The 26,245-nt window shown below is 39.1% G+C and overlaps 1 protein-coding gene across 1 annotated transcript in view; it reads left to right on the top strand.

Moving 5' to 3' along the window:
- LOC109476464 overlaps window positions 1-26,245 on the top strand; it is a 105,783-nt gene that overhangs the window by 64,640 nt on the left and 14,898 nt on the right. The window contains 34 exon segments of the mRNA XM_019777398.1: window positions 664-837; window positions 1,640-1,828; window positions 2,295-2,474; window positions 3,313-3,557; window positions 3,898-4,019; window positions 4,707-4,875; window positions 5,312-5,471; window positions 6,463-6,628; window positions 7,143-7,272; window positions 7,920-8,058; window positions 8,901-9,150; window positions 9,596-9,773; window positions 10,071-10,317; window positions 11,039-11,245; window positions 11,467-11,560; window positions 12,422-12,573; window positions 12,949-13,060; window positions 13,267-13,403; window positions 13,689-13,837; window positions 14,130-14,229; window positions 15,331-15,476; window positions 15,856-15,995; window positions 16,140-16,269; window positions 16,857-17,111; window positions 17,480-17,522; window positions 17,525-17,685; window positions 18,179-18,353; window positions 18,567-18,718; window positions 19,075-19,426; window positions 19,564-19,752; window positions 20,044-20,210; window positions 21,043-21,221; window positions 24,965-25,094; window positions 25,776-25,980. Of these exon segments, the coding sequence (XP_019632957.1) occupies window positions 664-837; window positions 1,640-1,828; window positions 2,295-2,474; window positions 3,313-3,557; window positions 3,898-4,019; window positions 4,707-4,875; window positions 5,312-5,471; window positions 6,463-6,628; window positions 7,143-7,272; window positions 7,920-8,058; window positions 8,901-9,150; window positions 9,596-9,773; window positions 10,071-10,317; window positions 11,039-11,245; window positions 11,467-11,560; window positions 12,422-12,573; window positions 12,949-13,060; window positions 13,267-13,403; window positions 13,689-13,837; window positions 14,130-14,229; window positions 15,331-15,476; window positions 15,856-15,995; window positions 16,140-16,269; window positions 16,857-17,111; window positions 17,480-17,522; window positions 17,525-17,685; window positions 18,179-18,353; window positions 18,567-18,718; window positions 19,075-19,426; window positions 19,564-19,752; window positions 20,044-20,210; window positions 21,043-21,221; window positions 24,965-25,094; window positions 25,776-25,980 (5,724 nt within the window).

Below are 26,245 nucleotides of genomic sequence, written 5' to 3' on the forward strand. Positions count from 1 at the left end.
ATATATATATATATATATATATATATATATATATATATATATATATATATATATATATATATATATATATATAAGCTCAATATGCATTGTTATGAAACTTGGTAGGTAAGTAGGTCTTGATGAGACATAGAAATGATTAGATTTTTTTGGCCCCCTGGCGACTTTTGTTGGTACTGCAGTAGAACTTTCGATTTTGATATCTCGCGATCTGAACATGCTAGGGTCACGAATTTTGCTTGGTAGATAGCTCTTGGGGTAGGTAAGAAATAAGTTTGGGTCCCCTAGCAGCTTATTCTGAAACTGCAGGAGCGATTTGTTGGCAAATCTTCGAAGAAGGATAACTTACGAACTCGTGATTTTTGGTATGTGGGTAGCTGAAGTGATGCTTAACATAATCCGATTACAATTATGCAAATCAGGAGCTAATTTGCATATTTAATTAGGAAATCCTTTAAAGCTGCTTCGATAATAGGACTATGAAACACTTGTGTCATGTAATTCAGAACGAGAAGAACATCTGAGGATATAGATAATGTAAATGAAGGCCTGATTTACATAATTAATGGAAAATTGTTATAATGTATTCATATTGATAGCTAACAGATGACATGAACCATAACTACATACAGTAAATTTAAAATCAATCTAACGTATTGTTGACAGTTGATCTGAGAGAGACCGGCCATGCAGACCGACCCGTGCTGGTTGATACGTCACCACCCATTGCCGGGCTCCTGTATGACGGCAGCATTCACGGACATGACCTGAACTTCACCTCTGACCCCAACACGATATGTGCAAACTGGAAGGACTTCCATGACGAGGAGAGTGGTCTGAGTAAGCTATAGTTTACATTAGCTTGGCTAAAATTTCTTTTTCATCATACCTCCAACTGCCACTGTTCGGGCAAATAGAAGATCAATGGCAAACAATTCACAGGACATTCGGATCACCGAATGTTGATTTATACATGCATGCACATAACATTGTCGGTGGTTTCCATGGTGACAGAGAATTATGAGCTGCTATTGAACTGATTTTGGTAGTATTCATCAATTCCCACTTGAAACGCCTCCTGGTTTTGAAGAGAACTGCCTCAAGTTTCGGTTTAGGAATCCATTCAGCCGACAAATAGTGAGGCTACTTCATTCTAAATGATCACATTAGTATTTCTCTTCTTTATTAGTTTGTTTTGTTTGTTTGTTTGTTTGTTTGTTTGTTTGTTTGGTTGGTTGGTTGGTTAGTTGGTTGGTTGGTTGGTTGGTTGGTTGGTTGGTTGCTTGCTTGCTTGGTTGGTTGCTTGGTTGCTTGGTTGGTTGCTTGATTGGTTGGTTGGTTGGTTTTGAAGTAATACCTAAAGTAAATGAGAGAATAAACAATGCTGGATGAACTACATGTTGACAAGTGCAATATGATAAGGATTGGTTTGATAGTACTTCCTTAACTTTGGTCGAGCTTTGGTTACTCAAAGTATATCATTTACTTTGATTTGGTTTCATAGTAAATCAGTGAGAGAAAAGTGCTCGATGTAGACCATTATTACAAGAATGGCAAAACACATGTTCGTTTGTGAATACATGTGATATTTGTACACATGTGCGTGTGTGAATACCTGTGATATTTGTTAATGAATACCCAGGTCATTACCTGTGGGGAGTGGGTACGGTACCTGGAACAGACGACATGGTCCCTCTGACGGAGTACCCTCACACGGCGTCTCAGGCATGCGCAGACGTACAACTGGTCCACAACACCACGTACTACTCCGTACTGGCGGCAGTCAACAACGGACATGACCACTTAAACATCTCAAGGTCGTCAGATGGAGGTATATGTTTCAAATCATTTATTTGCATATTAGTAGACTGTAACCATACATCATTCCACACATTTTAACATTCGACCACTGGTACGTTTATTAATACGAATACCGTTGTTTGTTTGTTTGTTTGTTTGTTGTTTTGAGTATCATGTCCGTTCTATGGTTGATTACAGGATACTTTACCACACGAACCAAAAACAAGCAGATTTCAGAAGAGATAGAATGGTCGAATGAAACAGGAACTGACACAATTTACCGCAAGTAACCACTAATAAACTAATTTTTAAATATGTACTTTCCGTTAGAAACTTAAAGATACATTACAACTGTGCAGTCCAGTCTTATTGGTATTATTCCAATTCAAGTCGTTAAGGTGACGAATATTTGACTCAAACATCCTCATCGCAATCACGCCATCCAACCAGCTAATCTAATCTTTTAAAAACCATTTATTGTTTAATCCTTTTAAAAGTCCTGTTTGACGCCACGCCACCCGTGGAAGGCACATTACGAGACGGTTTGGAGCCGGACTCAGACCTGGAGTTCTCGTCCGAACCTTCCACCGTGTCCGCCAACTGGGACGGCTACAGAGATCCGGAGTCAGGGATAGGAGACTATGCCGTGACGGTGCAGAGAACATCTTCCTCAGAAGGTGATGACATAAAATGGAGTATTTAAAAACTTGTCACAATAGAGTATTATGATTGTTCGCGATTTTTTTTTTAATCTAAGATTGTACCTGCACCTATCGTGATCAAATACTATATAACAGCTTTAATACTATGATGAACAGGTTTTCTTACTCTGAAACGCACACTATACCTCATCGGATCTTATACACTGTCCAACCATACGATAGCCTTATCATTAAGTTCATCTGTATTGGCATTGATTGTAGTAAAATGTTGAACTTACAACACACAATTTACAGAGAATCACCGGGCCATACCCTTTCTTTGGACAAAGTTAGAATACTGGACACCGAACAAGACTATTTTTAAGGCATTGAGGGGGCCATATATATCAGACTTCACTTAAATTAGAGATGGTGGGCGATATAAACTCCTGGCACTTTTGATCAATTGCTTACGTCACGTATCAGTAAAGTCTCGAGTGAAGAAGGTCACTTGTTTGTAAACCGTAACTCTCGCGAGATCACGTGTGAAGTGATTGGTCATTTATTATCCTGATGAAGGCGACAGTGTCAGTGGTCACTGAAAATTTTGATCTCTCTGTAAATTGTGTGTTGGAATAAAGTTTAACGTTTTACTACATGATGGTCTTATTACGCGGGAAAAGGGTACCTATTGATCTGGATCTGGTGGATATCAGGCGAATATATATATTTAAACAATGCTGAAATCTGCAATTGTTACTCATTCCGTAAGAAACACACTTCCCTGCGTTGTTTACCAAGAAAATTTGTCAGATATCACATGTCTAAACTGGGTGGGCATAGAAGATGAACTACATTTATCCTTAACTTATAGGAAACAGGACACATCCTTCTGAAATCATTCATGAGAAAACATCAGTAGGGCCTGACGTCACACATATCAACTGGCACAAGTTCCATCTGCATCATGGAGATCACGTGTCTGTTCAACTTGAGGTGACCAATCAGGCTATGGATTCCACTGTGACGTCATCTGATGGGTTTATCATGGACATGACCAAGCCTGTGATGGTTCACCTGGGAGATGGAGCGGAGCCAGGAGAGGACAGGGCGTTTTCGGTACGTGTTTCAGATTATCTTAGCATGAAAGTTCTGTATCTAAGTGTTGGAAGTTAAAGCTTACTCTTTATTTCATAAGTCTTTCAAATTAGTTATCTTCTAGTCATAACATGGTATAGAGAGATGTTTGCAATTGTCAATATGATTGTAATTCACTCTAAATTAGCGTACTTTTAAAACAGCTGCCAGGGAAACTGATAAGTTAGAAATTCAATGCAATTGCAGTTGTGTGTAAAACTCTTCAAGACGACAACGTCAAAGTCAACATGAATGAATGTTATATTACGCTCACAAATATAACATGGACTCTTTCCGGTGCCTTTCCGTAATTCTGTTCTAGGCTGATTCATCACGCATATCTGCCAACTGGATATTTGAAGACACCGAGTCTGGTATTGATACGTACGTGGTTACTGTGTTCAGAAAAACTGCTGGGGCAAAAAGGCAAATTTATCCTGAAAGGTTAGTATGATTAATTTTGTTCTTATCGTCTTACTTTCACGTTTGTTTTACGCCGATGCGAAATGATGGATTGTCAAGCATGGATGCAAAAGGTCAAGCCCCTGTCACACATTAAGAACCCCCCACCACCACCAACCTACCGAGGTTGGCGCTAGGTTGGGATCAGTCTGGCCAAATTGAGGCCACGCCTACCTTACGAATCTAATGAAATGTTGGTTACGCCCACGCCTCAACCTACTCCCAACCACCACCCAACCTGTCTTCAACCATGACTATACCCCTCGTCCACTCCCAGTGTCTCAAAACAATCGGCTGGTGCATTTTTAAATGTTTAGAAACACAAGCCACAAGCCTAAGCGTGATTGGGGAGGCCTGTTGTGTTGCTCAGGAGGCCATGGCTGTGATACATCAAAATCATATAATTCAAAAAGCAGTATCTGCCAACGTAAGGTTGGTCTCTTCGTTACTGCATATTCATTTCTCATCCTTAATTGATGACATGTAGTTACGTTGTTTGTCAGAGCCCTAATTTTTTAAAAGACACAATTCAACAATGCAAATATAGACTTGCGTTAGGGTTATACCGTTAACTGAGTTATGATGTATAATTACCAAAAATTAATATTAATTTTAACCTACTTACTGTTCAAGCATTATTGATCTTCGAATGATGTGTTAAATAAGCAGGGGAGAAAGTGTTGAAATTGATGGTGGGCTTAACACATGGACATCACCCGCTCATCTGAATCTGGTCGATGGTGGGCAGTACTTTGTACGTGTCGCTGCGGTCAACGGAGCCGGGGCAGCGACAGTTCACGAGACCGACGGTGTGATCGTGGACACCAGTCCGCCAGATGTATGTACACCCACACACATTGTTTATTGTTATTTTTACCACCGAGGTTCTGAACTGGCTGCATTGTTAAAGAGTGTGTTTTCGTTTAAGTACCTTTGTTTATTGTAAAACTCCAGCACCAGAATGCTTTAAGAACTCCTGCAATAAAATGTGTCGAGATTGTGTGTAACAATTCGTTAGGTGTAACATAACTAGCTGCCGCCGCGTCGCGTGGCTGCGAAGCTGGTGTGTTACGCCAAAGGCCTGTTATACTGGTTATACCGATACAGATACAAATCATTATAACCTCACAACAATTCTAGGAAACTGACGTACTTAACGTCAAAGAGGCTTTGGTATGGACTGAGACTAAATGTATTTGTAGTTATATGTATATATTACCTCTAATTTTAACATTGTAAATGACGTCAACCCACTGTTATATCCCTGTTTTCAGATGATAAATGTGAAGATCGGAGTGACAGCTGGTGAGCCTGAGGAGCTGGAGGACGGCTATGTTCTCCACACAGACCTACAGGGCATACAGGCGGCCTGGCTGGCTACTGACTCTGAGAGCGGGGTGGTGTCGTATTGGGTGGCTGTAGGGACTACATCAGGTGAGATTGTCTATTAATCTTTGGACTTCATACATATCATAGTAAATCTGTACACTGTCAGCTAGATTGATATAATGTAGAGAAACAAAGTCTGCCATGCTATGTACGTGTATGAAGGTAACACTTGAATATAATATATATCTTGATAAATCTGTACTCCTGGGTTCATACAATGTTTTATATGACGTTTCTATCACCATCCAATAATATCTATCAGTGGAAGAAAAAAGTTTAAATAATATGGAAAAAGTATATTTCGGTACTATTTTAACGTTAACGTTTTTTTTTTTCGTTTTTTCACTAATGAAGATCATTGTATGGTGCGCATGAAAACTTCTAATAAAACCTTGTATCAATCCAGTCATTCTATTAATCTAGTCCCGCGACGCCCCCATAGAGGTAAAAGTGGTAAAGTAAGTAAGTAAAGTTGTAAAATCAATCCAGTTGTATAGATTTATCAACATCTGGATATAATATTATATTCCTGGATGAATAAACTTCATACACACAGCATGGAAGACTATGTTTCTCAAGTTGTGCACCAAAACATAACAGTTTTCATAACATTTTATTCATAAAAACATCCTCGCAGCCTGTACAAAAACATGCTGGATAACTGTGATTTTTTTTAAAATTACTTGTCTAGCAAATACAATATAGCACTGCAATACATATACAAACACACGAACACAAACATTACCAAAAGCCTCGCATGGGCACTAAAGTAAAGACCAGAGAGTTCTAAGAGTCTTACTGCGAAGACTCGTTTTACAGGCATATTGCCTTGTGTAAGAAAGAGTTTTTCAGTCTTTTTGTACAGGCTGCTGGTACTGTGAGTGCAGTTCCATTCCTGAAGTCTTCCCAGTGGCCTTTGTCCTGGCCGGGGGAACCAATTCATGGAGGGGGTGACCCTCGTCCAGCATGCATATAATAAGTAGCTTCTAATGGTTCTAATGTTCTCATGATGGGGTATAAAACACATTCTTTTCAGGTGCCGATGATATCAGTGGTTACCGGAATCTCGGCTCTGAAAGGGACGGTTACGTCGGGAATCTTAATCTTCAACTGACTAACAAAACAACCAACTCACCTGTCTACTATCTAACGGTAAAGGCTGAAAATGCTGCCGGAGGCTTTTCACGGAACATCACGTCGAGGTACGTAAATATTCAAAAAGATCAAATGTCTAAAGTAAACGTATTCAAGAACGTCTGGTCTGGGTTTACACCAATAAATGTGCGCACGTTAAAGACTGTATCAAGCCCTTTGGCTTCGAACATCTATAGTACCACTTATCGGTCCCTCCTTTCATTTGCCTGAAGGATGACCGACCCCCTCTATTCCAAACAACGGGTTTTTGGACCATTCCAATTTGCCTCATAATTGTAGGGGTGCATTTGAAATATGCACATTGAAATATTACATTGACCGCGAAAACAGCAAAGGCAAAAATACACATTTGTGCATCATCACGGCCGGGCATGCCGGCGGACGGCGTATAAAGTTGCATGCCGATTACACAAAGGGAACTCCGTGTTCTAGCTGCGAACACGAAAAAACGGCTGTTTACAACACTCCGTACAAGTCTGAGGATATGGCTACAGAATGATTCAAACATTGAGCCATTAATTTATTACAAGAGTTAAACACTGTATACATTCTGACACACAGTCCTATAAAGGTAGTCCGTGCAGACCAGGTGGGGACAGTGACAGACGGCTGGGAGACGTGGACTACTGTAGAACAGGCCGTGACTGTGGATGTCGACTATCAGAGAGAGGCATCAACTGTCACAGTCCAGGTACAAACCGCATAATGTATATAGATCTTGGTAAATCTGTACAACTGGTTTAACACAATGTTTTATTAGACGTTTCTAATACTAGCCAGTATATATTCCTGGATGAGCAACCTTTTAACTGATGTTCGCCTACGGTATGTGTTCTAAAATGTTTGGAACTAAAATTCAGTTAGAAATACTAGTGCATTGTTGCCGAATAGCACCACACTCAACCAGAATTGCCCCGGTGGCTCGATGCTCCCGCCGCATCAATCACACTCAAACATTGCAGGCCATCGCGAGCAGAAACAACTTTTACAGGCTCTCGTTCTTTCCCCGCACTATCAGGGAATGGAACGAACTTGAGCCTGGTGCAGCGGAGGCGGGGTCTCTGGCGAGGCCCCTGCTGCATTGAGCCACCCCATCATGTCTTATGTAAATACTACTTACGCACCAATGCACTTGTCCCGTCTTTAGCACACATAAAATCAGATGTTTTATGTTCCTTTCTCGGTTATCATTTTTTCCGTTTGTTTTTATGTACAGGGTCACAATTTTAACTAACAAAGCGCAACGGCTGCCAATACTCCCACACTGTAGGGCTGGACGGTAACGAAGATAATGAAGATGATAATGAACAGTTCTTCAATTCGTACTTATTCTCACAGTTCAGCGGGTTTGAGAGTGAGCAGCACGGCATCGTTCATTACGAGTGGTCGGTCGGGACGGAGCCGAGACTGGACGATGTACAGCCGTACACAGCAGCGGGGGTTGTGCTGTCGGACCATACTGATAACCCTGGAGGAGGTTTGTTTCTGTTATTGGTTTATCCTATCTATGAACTACTGACAAAATAATATCCCGGACAAAATAATATCCCGGAGGATGCGTATTTCTGTTACAAGCTTTTCTGATTTATGGAAGATTGGCGAAATCTTTCTATTTCTGTGGCTACTAATGGTCTACTATCATGATAGACTGTTGATGTTTATCATGCGTCATTGGCCAAAATGACCTTTCACCTAGTCTTTTAAATACTGGCGCTGTATGCTCATAATACGGTCACTTACGTTCTCCGGCCGCTGCTGGACCCGACGCGACCTTCCCAGAACGCACAGCCCGCGGCCCGACCGTCAGTCGCATAAGACTTTATGGACCTTTCGACTTCAGACGGCGGTCTGCTCACCACTCAACCGGAGGACTGCGGATGATAATTAGGAAATTTTTAGTTTAAGGCTCTTAAAACTTTTCTTAGCTTCTAGTTTACATGTATCTCTATAGTTAATTTTCAGAACCATCCAATTTCTAAAGTGCAGTTTGTAGCGTACAATTGTTATATACATGTACCTGCAACAATTTAGCACTGTATGGAGAAGATTAACAACAGTTTAAACCGTAAATAAGCGTAATGATATTGTAGATGGTATCGGGATTAACTCTTAATCCTGAACATTGATTTGATTTGATTTGATTATTAGACCGTATAAGACATGCAATGTATAAATATTGCCCAACTAGCCGGAGGCTATTATAAAGGGCTAGCCCTCACAACAAGAACAATTTGGAACAGGTAACAGTTTAGTGTCAGTTATATTAAGAAGTGACCTGTAAATATACAGAAATAGAGTTGTCTGCCATCGATTCCGCAGGTCTCAGTAGCCATGGCCATGCCCAGTCCCTCCTGCCCCTAACTCCCGGAGTGCAGTACTACGCCACAGTCCGGGCTGTCACGGGTGCCGGGAACGTGCTGGACTTCTCTACAGACGGGTTCACAGTGGACATCACCCCGCCCGTCATACAGATAGACAGCGTCGGCGTACAGATCGGAAACAACTCCTTCCAACTGGACTGGGAACGTTCTCATTACCAGAAGTCAGCCGATTCTATAAGTGCGAACTGGTAAGTGAAATGTCTCTGACTTTGATTGATTGCATCATACATACATGTATTTCGAACTACATTGTTTGCCTATATATAGAAAACTGTTATTGTCAAATATATCCTAATCGTGTACTACGATAGACGAATTATGGTCAGACACAGAACTTTCTATCAATATACTAAGTGTTGGAGGCTGTGATGACTCATTTTTATTCTAAAAAAGAGTCCTGAGGTCCTAATGGTGCTATTCATTTTCTTTATCAGTCAGATTATAGGTGCGACTGTACATCTACGAGCCAATCAGCTTCCTACGGCGAAGATTGTCTAAAGTATTCCTACTACGACATCTAGATGGTATTAGTTCTTCTTGACACAAACGTTATGTAGTGATGGGCCTTCTAGAGCTTCCTTCCCGGCGAATGTTTGACCACTTACGTTCCATATGCATGCTTTTAATTCCCAGGCATATCATCGAATCGAAGGACGCCGTGGCCTACTCGTGGTTCTGCTATGGTAGTTACCCCGGTGCCTGTGACATCTATCCAGTCACAAACACTACAGACATGTGGGTGCCCAACTCCCTGGTGAAACCAATGAGACATGGCGCACCAAATATCCTCACCGTTTCATCAATGAATGTGGTAAGGCGCGTTTACCTACTATACAGGAACAGCAACAATGCTTTCAATTAAAAACATTACTTTTCGGTAAAAAAAAGGGTGTCCTTTGCTGCTTTATGTAATACTAGTAGTTTTTTTAAGTTAGTAGCTCCAACTGTGTACAATTATAAGTAAAGGTCAAAGGGCGATTTAATTGTAACTCACGTACTCACGTACACGTCCAGTAAAAAAAAAAAATGGCTTGCTGTTTCAAAACGTTTTTATTTGTTTCAACTAATATAGACGTGTGATTACTTGTGAACTCTCCCTTTTCCCCAGGTTGGCCTGTGGGGCCAGGCTGTCTCCGGCAGCTTGACTGTTGACGAGACGCTTCCTGTTGCCGGGGAGGTTTTCTGTCCCCAGTTTGTACAACACGTCAGTGAGCTGTCCTGTCGCTGGCAGGGATTCTACGACACGGAGAGCAACATTCAGTACTACATGTTTGGTGTGGGGACAGCTGAGGGAGATGACTCCGTCTTTAACTTCACACAGATCCCCAGTCATCAGACGCACTACAGTCCATCAGGTAGTACCGTGCCGTGCTTCTTTGTTTTCTTACTTCTTCGGCAGTTCATTCTAGTTCGCTTGTGCCTTAGGGGGTGGCTTGTCAGTCCAGCCCTAAATTTGCACAATCTTTAGCACACAGTGCATGTGTAGTGTAGTTAGGGGTGCATTTTGCTGTCTCCGTTTCTCTGCTGTAACTTCCCCCCTTCTTCTATCGCAACTGTACATATCTGATGGACTATAAGCTGGTGTGTTACTCCGAAGGGCGCTTATACCGGCTATATATAGATACAGATACAAATACAGATACAGACACCGGCATGTGTCAACATCTCATTTTTTTAAGTTATTACTTTTTATGTATGCCGAAGGAAAACATATTGCTTTTGCTCCGTTTCATCCTCTTTTTTTGTTCTCCAAACAGTGACCTCTGACCTGACCAATGACATAATTTGTTGACGTCTGTCACCATGGTGACTGATGCTGGCAAACATAATGTTGCAATTTCATCGTCTGCTCCACTCCTGTCACCAAATACTAGTAGTAAAAGTATGTGAATGTGTTTGAGCAAGAATAAACAGAGCAGACCATGTCCGAAAATGAACTTTATGCAATTGCTTTGCAAATGTTACTTCCTAAGTTTTTTTGTTAAAAATCGTATTAGTTAAAAACGTCCATTTGTGCATTACGTTTTAATATTAAAAGAGATGGTGGTAACATGTTTGTGCCTTTACCGTTTTCAGGGATTACCGTTACACACAAAGCAACATATTACGTCACTGTTGTTGGCTATAACGCTGTTGAGGACTTCCAAGCGGCATATTCTGCACCAATCGTGGTCGACACCTCTCCACCAATAGCCGGCCGGGTTATAGAACTTAGTCGAGATGAAAAAGTGAACGAAACCAGCAAAGATGGTGAACGCGTCATTACTTGCACGTCAAAACAAGGTTTTTATCTTAAGATTTTATTTTAATAGGAGACAATTCCTATCATTATAGACAGGGTCAAATATATGCGTGATGAAGTCTGTAAGCTATACAATATGATGCATCTATATATATTTTAACCTTTACTAAACCAACGCGTTCATTGACTTAACTGTGTACGATGTGTTCTGTTGTAAGGCACGGGTAAAGATGTAATGTTACTACTAACTGTTTAATCGCAGAATGTGATACCCTTGATGTGAAGTGTCAGAAGTCACTTACACAAGTCGCTGTGGCATGGGAACCCTTCCGTGACCCTGAAAGTCCAATCGCACGGTGAGACTATATTTAAGTGAAATCTACATGTAATACCGTCTTTTTTTACCCCCATGAAACATGGAGGTATTGTTTTTGGCGCGTTTGTCTGTGTGTGTGTGTGTGTGTGTGTGTGTGTTTCCGCACATTTGTAGTCAGCATAACTTCAGAACGACTTATGGATTGTGATGATATTTGGTATGCTGGTAGGTCTTAGGAGGCCAAATGTCAAGGTCAAATATGGGCCTCCTGGTGGCTGACCTTGGTACTGCAGCAGAACTTTTGTTGCAAGCCAGGGAAAACAGATGTACGGGTTAAGCAACAAACGACCATCTGCCTAACGCAAAACACGTGTGGAGGCAGCGCGCCTACCCGGTTTGATTCATGAGGTTCTCCCTCTGGAATAGGCTACATGTACTGAGTTGACCATATCTATTACAGCCTGACCTATTTCAGGCCATGTATTAGGCCATGTATTCAGGCCATGCTACTGTATTAGCTTTCTGTTAAAAACAAAAACCTGTGTTATTTTGTTCTGTACTGTAGTGTACTGTGTAAAAAAATTTACAAAAACTCATATATTTTATGAAGGTTTGAGATCTCCGAATTCTTGTTAACTTTTGCGGTGGCTTCATTTTGGCGGGTACCTAGAATTCATGTCACTGTGATGCCCCCTACTACCGAGAAATAAAACCACCGGGAAAGTAGATGAATTAACATATTATTTGATGTTCCTTCGTTGAAGTGAATCCTCGGAAGCAAGTTTATATTGAGACTTTTTTTAGCGTTATCAACGTTATGTTTTATGGTGTTGTTTTCAAATAGTGAGGTGTATTTGGTTAGTTGATGTATTTGTGTCCTGCTTTAAATTATACGAAATAGGTACGAAGTAGCGCTTGGTACAAGTGCCGGTGGGGGCCAACTACAAGACTTTACAGCAGTCAACACGGGAGACAACTTTGTGGTCATAACCGGTCTGGATCTGTCAGATATCCGACAGGTCTTTGCTACAGTCCGTGGAACTAACGCTGCGGGTAAGATGCTGAACGATCTCCATTTTGTTCCCACTTCCAAATAGAATCAGCTCACATTTCAAAAGCCCTAATAGAATCTCTGTGAGTGTGACTTTAAAAAGACTCTCTCTGAGTGGGACTTGAGTGGCAAATATTTTTACTATTGTTATGTATGTTGAGTTGAAATTGTAATGTATATTCTTATTGTGTGTTTTCCCATGCATATTGTGTAATTTATATATGCAACCCCAGGGATACCTGAAAACCAGGACAGTAGATCTGAGCGTACTATTCTGGTTAATGATATAAAGTAAATGAAATGAAATGAAATGAAAGACAAAACGTCGAGCTTATTCAAGGGCCAAAATGATTTTGTTTTTTTACCAACTCTGTAAGGTATGTCCACTGTCGCCATATCAAACGGTGTCTACATCAGCCGTGTGAGCTCCGGACTGCCGCCTCTGGGAGAGATTCTGGTTTGGGATGGAGAATTTTCCACTAAGGATCTGTAAGTATACCGCCTCATGCCGATTATTGAATGTATATGCCTGGGCCCATGCACGTAGTTGAAGATAAATAATTCACCATATTTATCAATTGCAGCCATAAGATGATATAATACTGTTCTCCATGATTCACAGTGTTCTAAAAATTGTAAGTCTTGGTTGTTTAGAAATTTAATTCTAGTACCTTCAAATGTGATGTTATATGCAGGGATTATCAAGACCACAATGAGGAGCTTTCAGCCCACTGGGACTTCAGCGGAGACCCGTGCCCCATCTCTCAGTACGAGTGGAGCATTCTTAAGGTGGATGGTACCGTCATGCAGCCTTTTACTGTCGTTCCTCAAGGTAGGGTATTTTTACTACCGCAGTACGCCACGAAACGTCCAATGATACAGCCATATTGTTTTAATGAAAGTATATTGAAAAACACACTTGCAAATGAAACAAATCTCTTCCACTAGATTAAAAAGTTACAACTGTTATGATTGTAACTGATTGTTGTAATATTTAATTTAAAATTCTACTTCTGTGTTTGGAATCCTAAAACTGTTTAAAAAAAAAGAAATTTGTTCGAGTCTCATAAGAATATTATTATGTTATACCTGTAATAACATATGTCTTCATTCAAAGGACAAACATCTGGCAACAACAACGAACTGCATATGCAAGACGGAGAAACGTTTTTCGTTGCTGTAAGAGCTACAAACGAAATGGACTTTACCTACACAGTCAGGTCAGACGGCATCACGGTTACACTAGAACCGCTCATCCCCGGGCAGGTGAGTTTACGTGAACTCATTATTTTGAACTTATTTCGCATAGGTATGTTTGACCATATTTGGTATAGAGAACAGTTTCATATGCATGACCCGACTGGCCAATTTGCATGTGCTGGTTCTTCTTGCCGATTGGCTGTTGGGATAACTGGATTACACTGACATGGCACTGACATCTGGCACGAGCTATAGATATACTGTATACTCTATATTCATATCTAATAAGCAAATATTACAAGAATTTACATTAAATCCAGTAGTGACATTAAGTGTCATACTTGTTGGGTAACTGCAGGTTCGTGATGGAGGCATTGTCGGGTATGACCTCAACCTCCAACCATCCATCACCACATTGTCTTCAAACTGGGACAGCTTTGGCGACAGGAGGCAGCTAGGTCAACTAACATCATTTTTTACAAGCTTTTTTACTCACATGTATGAATATAATTCCATCTAGATAACACGTAAGGCGATCGAATTCTGAATAATTATGAGGAATCTCTGAAATCTATGATTTTAACCAGAACTAGAGTTCCCCGATCTCATACCTTCGCCAAATGATGTTAATCTTTATGACTGACAAATTATAGATTAGATTATTCCCCCCTGATTTAAGAAATAGGAACCTAATTTTCATGAATTATATCATTTTATCATAATCTCAACCAAAAGACAGTCTTATATTAACAAACAATGCATTCTAGCATTACCTAATAAATTATGCAAATGAGGTCCTGATTTGAATAAATTATGTTTAATGATGTTCACCTCAATTTAACTTTCAAATACCACAAGTATGAAATTCCAGGCAGTTATCATTACATAATTATAAAACTTTCTAATTAATTATGCAAATTAATAATAACAAGTCATTATTAACATAATCAATATCTTCCTGTGTTTCTCTCGTTGTCAATTACCAATGTCACAAGCTTCAATTGTCCTATCATGGAATGCAGAGGATTTATAGAATTTCCCATAAATTATGCAAATTACATCCATATTTGCATAATTGTAACATAATTATATTAAGCATCACGTAAGCTACCTACATAACAAAAATCACGACGATCCGTCAACTGATTCTTGAGTTATCCCCTTTTGAATATTTTCAAGAATATATCCCTGCAGTTCCAAAGCAAGCCGCTAGGGGGCCTAAACTCACGTCACTTCTTCCCCAGCACAAGAGCTACCTATCATCCAAATTTCATCACCATAGCATGTCTAGATCATGAGATATCAAAACCGGAAGTTCAGCTGCAGTACCATAACAAGCCGCTAGGGGGTCCAAAATCTAATCATTTTGAGGTCTCATCAAGACCTACCCATCTACCAAGTATCAAGACAATCCATCAAGGCCTTCTCACATGACACACACACACATACACGAACGCCCCTGAAAACATAACCTTCTTGGCAAGGTAACAACATACATGTATGTGTAACATTCTGTAACGATACTAACTTGATTCCATTGTGTCTTCAACAATGAAAAGGGCACATTGATGCAGATAAAGAGCAAACAGTCGAGTACTATGAAGTAGCTCTTGGGACAGACCGGCGCTTCCCCAGAACCAGGAACAACGTGCGTCCTTTTATCAATGTGGGGCTGAACCGGACGCACACGTTTGAATACTTACAGGTATCCATATCTAGACTTTTTACCGCACTCTCGACAATAGTGATAGTAGGTTTCAAAAGCTACAAAGAATTGGAATTTTAGACGTATACCAACTATTTGCGCAATATGAAAATCACGTTTTTTTTCTCAAGAATCACTAAAACATTCAAACGTGTATCTTTTTTTCAAACCAAACCAAACCAAAGTACGTGTTCCTTAAGCCTAAATACTACCGTCAATCTCCAATAACTTCCAATAACTTAATTTGTTCGAAAACAAAACTGTAAACTGTAATACTAAAAGTTCACTTCATGATAGAATTATTGAATTTTCAATGGAAGACCAAAACAAACACTCTTAGAATTAATTGTACTTTTTATTTTACAAATCTTGTTTTAAGCTAATCCCAAGGGAAGCCACGTACTACATCACCGTCAGAGCTCACAGCGTGTCCACGTCTGTAGCGGAGGTGACTTCTAACGGGATACAGGTGGGATATGGTGGGCAGGTCCTATCCGTGGGACACGTGGACATCAAAAGGTTAGACATACTTAGTAATACATATAAGCACACAAATAAACAGTTTAGGAACTATAAGTAGCAATTTGGCTGAACTTCTATTACATTGTAATGATACGTATTAGCACAGCAAAGCACTTATGACTCCTACCATTTTGCCAATAGGTTCATCCCTTCTACCGAAGAAATGTCCTTTTCCTGGGAGGGATTCGCTTTCGCCCTGCCAATATTGTACAGCGAGTGGGGAATCGGGATGTTGGGTGCAAATTTAACACAGCTAGACTGCAACAAACTGGTAAGTCTTGGTGTCAGCCAAGGAAACGTATACCAACTGATCGTAGTAAAATCAAATACACTTTAGATGAAATATGGTATATTATAGTCCATAATTCATGAAGTTGTCATTAACGTTTAAAAGTACTGAACGCGTTCTAATAATGCTTTCATAATTTTGTGAGCGATTTGAAAACGTATGCAACTTTAGGACGGAAGTCAATTTTCTGGTCGTCAATCCTATTCCATAGCAAACTGATATCCGTGAGAAAAAAATTCGATGTCACTAAATTAAAAAAAAAAAACTGTTGCTTGTTTTGTATTGTAGGCTGGATCTAGCTATTTGTGGGTGGTACGTATACACTGGTTCCCAAAAATAAAGAGACGCCTCACAGACTTGTTTTGGGGCTACTTCGAACGCTTTAAGTATGAAATGATGACGATAATGTGCAGTAAATGTTAATCTCAATTCACTCAAACAGATTTCAACATACTGAATATTTTCTTGCCGTCCTGACATTGCAGTGGGTGTTTTACAAGGTGATGTATTGCTGTCTCATCACGTTTTGAGCATGAAGCTGATCTATAATTTATGCATGTTCCCTCTAGCAAACCTGCCAGATTACAGAGACTGAAGAATGCGCCGATCTCATGAACAAGTTCAACGTCCATCCACTTACCAACGCAGGGAAGGATACAGCAGTGGAGGTTGGAGGCCTCGAGCTGACCCACAATCAAACATACACAGTGGTTGTCATAGTAACGGACCAGTCTGCGGTGTGTTCGCTTACGTCATCACTTGTAACTGTGGACATCACGCCACCTGTCGATGGAAGTGTTTGGGTAGGCGCGTTTAAAGACGAGGTGCGTATTGAAAATGATTCCACAAAAAAACATCAATCAACCATTGTAACTTTTGTGTTTTCTTCCATTTTGTGCAACAAAGTTGGAGTCTGTTGAAGTCTGTTGATAAAGATGGTTAATTCAATATGTCAAATTATTAGTTGAATAATTCCAATAGCTCGCTTAAACCCATGAAATATAAACTCATCCTCTGACACGTTTTACTCTAACTCAACCTTCATTGGGTTGACACATTCTCGTCAGGTTGTCAAGCAGCTCATATGATCTCATCCTGTGCACTAATTTAACATTAAGAGTTATAACTATTTTACAGTTTATCTATTAAATCAATGTATTCATGCATTCTTTTATTAATTCCATGTTTGTAGCCTGTCTCCTACACAGGCAGGACAGACGAGCTGCATGTCTCCTGGGCGACTTCTCTGACCCTGAGAGCGGCATTGATCATTTCGAGATCGCCGTGTTCTCTGGTGCAGTCTGTTCAGTAAATACTAATGAAAGACTCCAAGTCACGGACTTTGTATCAGTACTGTTCAATGACACCGAATACACTGTGACAGACATCTCACTTGAGGTAGGCTTGGTTCAGCATATCTAGCTTAGGTTTTGTTTGATGTAGTATAATTTTGCTCTGTTATGTCGTGCAGTTACTACATTGAACGACAGTAGAATACATATTAGTAAAACGTTGAACTTTATTCCAACACGCAATTTACACAAAGTTTCAGCGACCAATGTCGCCTTCCTTAGGATAATTAATAACCATCGCGACAACGGGATGTCGCGAGGAGACCAATCTTGCGAAGTGATTGGTCATTAATTATCCTGATGAAGGCGACAGTGGTCACTGAAGATTTGATCCCTGTGCAAATTGTGTGTGTGGTGCAATAAAGTACAACGTTTTACTATTTTTACTACCAATTGCAACACAAATGAACTTTTATGATAGAATAAATATTGAGTTTTTATTATGATAGTCTAGTGTCATAATTTTCAAGCTTATCCAGTTTTTTAAACATGTTACCTCTGTACAGCGGTCTGTATGATTGCAATCATTGTTTTACCAGCCCGGTATCCCGTACTTTGTGAGGCTGCGTGCCTTTAACAAGGCCGGTCTGTCAATCATGACAGAGTCTCCGCCCATCCTGCTGGATTTGGAGGATCCGATTGGTGGAACGGTGAAAGATGGGCGGGACTTCAGTTCAGATGTCACTCATCAAAGTTCAACAACCACCATGGAAGGTAAGAAAGGTTTATCGAAACTGTTAAAATAGAGAAGATTAAAACCCTTACTTATCTCTTCTACTAACAAGTATATTACCTGATTTTAATGGTCAAATGAAGACAAAATATGCCAAAAATAACAACATAATAAAACAGTAACTGTATAATAGTCATTTAATTTTAAAAGTTAAGCGTATCTTTCATTAATGCATGTCGATCTCCAAACTCCAGGAACGTTTATCTACCTGCCAAACTCCGGTGGTGATAAGTGTCCTGCACGTCAGTACCTGATGCACAGCGAGGAGGCTGGATGGAGTCCTGTCTCCTCACACTCTATCTATGGCCTGCAACGTGACCACAGGGTATCTTTCACTGAAGATGAGGTATCATTTCTTTATGGTCATGTTGCATTATCTAATGTTGGAATGATAGGACTTTAAGGTATAAAAAGATATATCGCATCGCGTCAGCAGCTATCCCATTTTGCAATGTAAGATTAATACCGTTCACGGAATGTTGAATTTACTTATGGCAAGAAAAGCCAGGTAAATTTGGAAATGGTTTTGCTTTTGGAATTAAATGTTTTAGGCCCCCACTATCAGACTCACCAGACAAACATTTATTGCTGTTACATATATTTACCTACCACCTATACCACATCACTGTTGTAAATGCTTCTTTTCATGCAGTGATCGTCCTTTTTTGCATCGTGTCTTGATTTCTGTGTCATCTTCCATAGTTAACATTTGGAGAAGACGGTTTGTCCATCAGCATGTGGAGGGATGTACAACAGACGAGGATGTACTCAGGTGCGTACTCCACCCGGGCAGACATGCAGGGAGGCGGCTCCTACACGTTCGACATGATCGCTGCCAGCGGGGACATCAAAGCCGTCAGCAGTGTTGTGTTCTGGGACGGCCCGGCAGGTGTGGTGGGAGACCTGGAGGCTCCAGTAGAGCAGTGGGCTCGGGAGGAAGCAGCGACAGAACCTCCAGATTGTACATGTTGTTTTAGCAACAACACTGGGAACTTGGCAAACTACACTGAGATCCCAACAAACAACACAGAAACCCTGTCCAACTCAACCACAGGTAATCCTTGATAAGAAGATAACACTGATTTGTTTTAGTTTGTTTGTCTTGTGTGAAGCAGGGCTATGGTTTAATGATATAAGATATGACGGTAAACTAGTTATAATTTATACCTTTTTGCTTTACCTTAACTTCAGGTGTACGTGATGAATGTCTGTGCAACTGTACTCACTATCAACTTGGAGGCACTACAGTCATTGCAACGTCTGCACCGCCCATGACTACATTAGACTACGAGTCAGTTGTTGAGGATAACATACCTCCTATTAGTGATCACGCTGAGAGACAAGTGGCATCTAGAGGTTGTGGACTTCAAATTCACCCAGGTTAGTAAAAAGATACTCAACTGCATTTAAAGACCAAGGAGGTACTAGAAAACTACGCAATAAATTTCAGCTATTGACTGTGTATATTGATGTATAATTGTATGTTTTATGTGAAAACTCTCTCCTGGGAGAATAGCTGTCACCCTCGGGTGGGCAGCTAAAGGAGAGTTTTAACTCAATAAACTCAAGTTACTCTTAAAACGTTCACCTCTAATTACTGGATGGATATCTACAATTTTACAGTTTGGTACGATTTGACATTCCTTATCCCTTACTTTATGTGCTGTACAGGTATTGCAGCTGGAGGTGTTGTTGGACATTATGCCCTGCTGTGGTGCCGATTTGCCAACGACATGGTTGAACCACTTCACGAGATGATCACTCTAGACTTCGACCCGACAAACGGCTGGCACACCTATGAGTTAAAGATCACTATAGAGAGGACCTTTGCTGTTGGGGCAAGTACAATGAAAGTTTTTCTAAACCTTTTCTCCAAAGCGTTTTTATGCTGGCAATTCCTTTAAACCACCTGTACCTTACATAGTACATATATTACACTTTTTGTGCCATCTTCTAAGTATCAAGTTTAATGGTAGGTGTCAAAAACATGATATAAAACGTCAGGAGGAAAAGACTGTCCAAATGAAACAAGGAATCACGAAACTCTTTACCGTACACAATCGCTAAGAAGCTATAGAAATATACATTCTCCGTTAGGCCTCCTAGTGGCACTCTTACGGCGCTCTCACGGTGCTCTGAAATTGTCCAGATCACCGTAGGAGCGCAGAACTTCACGAAAAACGTGCTCAAGTGGAATGTCTACGGCGACCTCTCTGCGCGACAAAAAAGACAAATGTCGGCAACGTTTTTGGACGAACAACGAATTCATGGAAATAGAGAACGAAAATTTCTACGTATTGTTTGTTTTATTGCTTTCATAGTCATTCTTGAGCATTGTGCATCATATTCAACCTATGAGATCAAGTGTGCAAGGCTATGAAGGTGCTCTCCCTGCGCTCTCTTTGCGACCTGAAATTGTAGGAGCGCGGAGAGAGTGCTATGAGATCGCCGTCTTAGTGGAATGGGGGTTTTAGAGAGATCCCAGGATACATAACATATGCACATCTGCATCTAGTCCAGTCTGTTTATCTTTGGTCCAATTTAAGTCACCAAGATGACCAATTATTTGAATAACACATCGTCATCGCACGCCACCCAAGCAGCTTTTCGGCAATCCCGTCTTGGCCTCTGGCCAATGTTTTAAAAAGCATTTATGTTTACACTATGCAGGAGGATTGGAGCATGGAGCTCATCATTGATGGCACGTCGCTCGCCATCATGAACGGCATCCCGGTGTTCAGCGAACACGCCCAGCTAACCCTGTCCGTCTGGAACCGTGAGGATTTTGTACCTGAATTTCAAGACGTCTTTGACACTCCGAAAGCTACTGCATTCTTCAGACACGTGCGGTTAGACGATCTGTATTTGTCTCACTAAAAGATTCCTAAAGGTCTACATTGAACGAAATAGAGAACATATTAGCAATACAAATATCTCATATATATCTATATTCGCCGTTGTAGACAACTATGGGAATGCAGGGAATCCAATTCTGTAGTTTCTTTATCCATTACATCTTCATTTTACTTTACATTTTCATTCATTCTACATTACAATACATCTTCAACATTAAAATTATAGTTATTCCGATAGTATACGCATGCACTACCAAAAATGACATTTCTAGCATTCTTGTTTTTTCTTACAGTCAGAAAATATTTCTTTCCTGAAGCAAATTTTTCTGTATTCAAGAACGAAATTTTGTCCACGAATTAAGTAATTTTTTCTTGATAGACTTTTTCTTGCAGTAAGAATATTTTTCTTATAGGTTTCTATATAAATTATTGTTGGTTACTTCTAGAATCTTATTCTTACAGTAAGATTCGTGATGCAGACAATTGTTCTTATACAAAGACTGCAGTTCTCAATACATGCCTAAAATTCTATAAATCTGGAAGTTATTTTATTCTTTCAAGATTTTCGTTCTTATCCCAAGAACACTACATTCTTATCTGCTAGAAATAGCTTCTTACTTCATCTCACACCCAGAATATATTTCTTCTGTCAAGACCAAAATTCTTGTGATACCTAGAAATAGATTAAGATTTATGTTCTTGCATTGCACTAAAAGAAGAATTTTTTTCTTGTGCAAAGAACTTTTTACTGTCAGCAAGAACCTTATTCTTTAAACAAGAATCCCCGTTTCCAGAAAATTCAAGAAACGCCACATTGTTCTTATTCTCAGAAATTTATTTCTTACAGCTAATAAACCCATACTTAAGAATATTCTTCTCATGATAAGAATTACGGGTTCTTACATGAAGAATCTCTATCTTGTTCGCAGGAAAATATTTCTTGAACGAAGAGCTAACTGTTACACAAGAAAATATTTCTTGAACTAAGAGCTATTTGTTCTTATAGCAAGAAAACCATTCTGCCCACAAGAAAATATTTCTTGAACTAAGAGCTAACTGTTCTTATAGTAAGAAAACCATTCTGCACATGAGAAAATATTTCTTGAACTAAGAGCTAATTATTCTTGTAGCAAGAAAATCATTCTGTATACAAGAAAACATTTCTTGAACTAAGAGCTAACAGTTCTTATAGTAAGAAAACCATTCTGCACATGAAAAAAGATTTCTTGAACAAAAAGCTAATTATTCTTGTAGCAAGAAATCATTCTGTATACAAGAAAACATTTCTTGAAGTAAGAGCCTTAAGCTAACAGTTCTTATAGTAAGAAAACCATTCTGCACATAAGAAAAGATTTCTTGAACTAAGAGCTAATTATTCTTGTAGCAAGAAAATCATTCTGTATACAAGAAAACATTTCTTGAAGAGCTGATCTTATAGTAAGAAAACCATTCTGCACATGAGAAAAAATTTCTTGAACTAAGAGCTAATTATTCTTCTAGCAAGAACCTCATTCTGTATACAAGAAAACATTTCTTGAGCTAAGAGCTAGCTAACAGTTCTTATAATGAGAAAAACATTCTGCACATAAGAAAATATTTCTTGAACTTTAGAGCTCAATATTCTTGTATCAATAAAACTATTTTGTACCACAAAAGAAGAAATAATGTACAAAAGTTACAGAGAATGATATTGCAACAATTAAAATCCTATAACAATTATTTGACAGGCCTCTCTTGACACTGACAGTATAGGAATATTCATTACCACATTCATTATGTACATGTATCTGACATTCTTTGAATGGAAACAAGTTTTACAGTAAACTTAAAACTATCATACGATGTAACCAACAAGCCATTATCATGGTTAAAGAATACAGATCATATCACATTCCAAAACATTCAGCAAACCCTGCAGCTTTGGCATTATAGCATTGGCACAGTCACAGTCTTTGGAAACCTGAAAAAAACAGGAAAGACCTTCTTAGTTTGCATTGCATGCAGGGGCTGAAGACAACAAAGTCAAAAGAGGATGCTAAAAATAGGATTGAATTACTTCAAGTTTACTCAACAATTGAAAATAATATAATTATAATGCAGTAGAACACTGTAATGTACAATATACCAGAGATACAATTTAGAAATCATTCCCAATGGAATTGTAGCAAATAAGCTATGAAGTCTAAAAACAATGTCAACAGATTTTTTCTTCTTGGTGGGGAGGGGGGCGCACTTACCTTATATAAGTTTGGTTCCATCCTTTTTTCGTTGCAAAGTTGGTTTCTTCTGCAAGCCGACACGATCACCATTGGTTCACATGTACACAAGGTCCTTTTTACCTTGATTTTGACTTCAAATCCGACGATATGAATCAATATCTGACTAAAAAGAAGTAACCAGCACAGAGCACTGCCCCCACATCTGACTTCACCCCAGCTTCTGTTCAAAAATCCCTAACTGCATTCTGGGATTTGAATTAACCAATCAGGAGCTCACAAGAGATCACATGACAGTTATGGCTAGAATGTTAAGAAAAAAATTCTTACATTATCTTGAACATTACCATGGAAAAAACTCATCTTTCTTGAACTTTCTCGATAAGGAAAACAAAAACGTTAAAGAACTTAAAGTATTTTTTGCTTTCAGGTTTTAAATTTGATTTCTAATTCAACAAATTTTTGTCTAAAAAGAAAGATACAGATTCTTGTATGTTCTTGAACATAACCTGACCAAGAAAAACAAGAATCATTTTCTTGAACTATCTAGATAAGTAAAACTCTGCTAGTTACAAGTATAGAATTATTGAAAGTCAAGAAAGTAAAGAAACTAATTCTTGTCTCTGACATTACTAAAAGAATCTAGAATCAGATTGCTCAACTTTCTTAATTACAAAAAACAAGAACAAATTCTTAATACCCCCAAAATAGATTCTTACACAAAGATTCCTTTTCTAACTTTAAGAGTGATATTTAACTTATCAATTATTATATTATTGTTGTCAAGAAAGCCTTTCTTCTATTTAAGTTTCATGTTCTTACAACAAGAATGCATATCTTTTTCCTCAAGACAGAAATTCTTAATTAATATACCACTATAATCTTTGAGACTTTGGTTCTCAGTTCAAGACCAAAATTCTTACTGTCAATAAACACTTTCTTCTAAGCAACATATGTCAAGAAAGTCAAGAACAAAATTCTTGTTTTTTCTGACACAGCCCAAGAAAAGCAAGAACTTCCTTTCTCAAAGTTTCTTGATATGAAAAACAAGAAAATTCAAAAATGTTATTCTAGTTATGACTTGTTTTTTAAACCCTGCTTTTCTTGTTTTTCTTACTATGAGAAATACAAGAAACTTAAGGGAAAAATTCTTGTATTTTCTTAACCATGGCAAGAAAGTAATTCTTCAGACAAGAAAAACAAGACCATTTAACTCAATTTTCTAAAACATTCTTGGGGGAGAAAATCACTGCTAGAAATTATTTCTTCACGTAAGAAAAATAAGAAAATGTTTCTTGTAGTGAAAATTTACAAGAGAAAAATTTTAGAACGATCTGTTGCTCTTTTCTTATTTATTCTTAATTTTTCTTGAAATTTCTTCATGTAGGAAAATTTGTCCACGAATTAAGAAAAACAAGAAAAACAAGAAAAATCATTTTGGTAGTGTGGAACATATACGTAAAAAAGCGGGAGTCAAAAATGATAACCCTTGCTAATAAAACCGTTTTGATGTTCTCCTAGGTTCCCACCAAGCACAGACAACCCGTGTCGTTACGGAGACCCATTCCGTCCGGGAGACAACAGTGTGTCGGTCTTCTACGCAGGAGTGGGGACAGAAAAGATGAAGGATGATGTTGCACCTTTTCGCGAAGTCAGTTAAATCTAGGTTTTTATTTGATTTTATGCAATTTTGAGTGTTGCAAAATTAGTTTCGCTTCTTTTTATATCAGTGCAAAGTTAAAAAAATAATCTTAGTGCCAAAGAGAGAGTTAAAATCATCTTTATTAACTTTTGACAAACAACAAGGCGAACAGTTAAAAACACCCAGGTCAATCCCTTAATATGAGTTAATAATATGAACTCACGGGACGCAGGGTAAAGTATGCGTGCGTCGGACTAACTGGACTCCGAAACTGCAGTTTAAAAATGGTGATTCATTAGGTTTACTCAATATAATAAGTATACATTAATATATTGCACAAGTTGACTATTGCACTTCCTCGTTTAGCAAGCTACTTACAGCATGAGAACAGTTCCATGGGTTTTTCCCAACCATGCAACAGTATTCCTTGCACATTATATGACATACGAAGTACATATTGCATATTTGCCCAGTCTGCTTTTCAGGTGTCGCACCTCCCTGTCCTTGTGATTAACTACACATAGTGATCTTAACTTTGAGGTGTTTCCCCCACTTACCCACCCCCTACTCCCTACTTCAATCGTTACAAGAGTAGTTTCGTAGCTACTATATGACTGTGGATTTTGTTCAACAAGTCATTTCACCTGAAATTTAGATATTCTTTTCTTACGAAACATTTATCATCACCAGGTCGCCCGTCCCACGTGCGTGCCCTGTGTTAACCCATGTGACAAATTTAACTGTGACCCGGACTGTTCCACCATGAACACACCAGCCTTCAACGTCAGGATAGACGACCTGACTCTCAGTCCTAATGTCAGCTTCAAGCAGCTGGACGGGATGAACCTTACAGACGTTCCTGCAGTCTACTACATAACAGTCAAGGCTGTATCAGGCAAGGCATCATATTTGCCTTATACATCTATACATGTATATAAGAAGAAGATTATCTGTATTCATTGTACACGTAGGTTATAATCTGATAGCTAAAATGTGTTATCACGGTACTTTTTCTATACTGTGGCCACAACAATCAAATCAATTTGTTCTCGAATTCGGACGCTAATTTTTTTTCTGATCTGGAAAATATAACAATTAAAGTAATTTAGGTTTAAGTTCGAAATTCTCTTATTTAGGTCCCAGTAGTTAAAGAAGATCTA

This window comes from Branchiostoma belcheri, unplaced genomic scaffold, assembly GCF_001625305.1.
Source record: "Branchiostoma belcheri isolate BF01 breed outbred unplaced genomic scaffold, Haploidv18h27 scaffold38, whole genome shotgun sequence".
In the NCBI taxonomy this organism is placed as follows: Eukaryota; Metazoa; Chordata; class Leptocardii; order Amphioxiformes; family Branchiostomatidae; genus Branchiostoma; species Branchiostoma belcheri.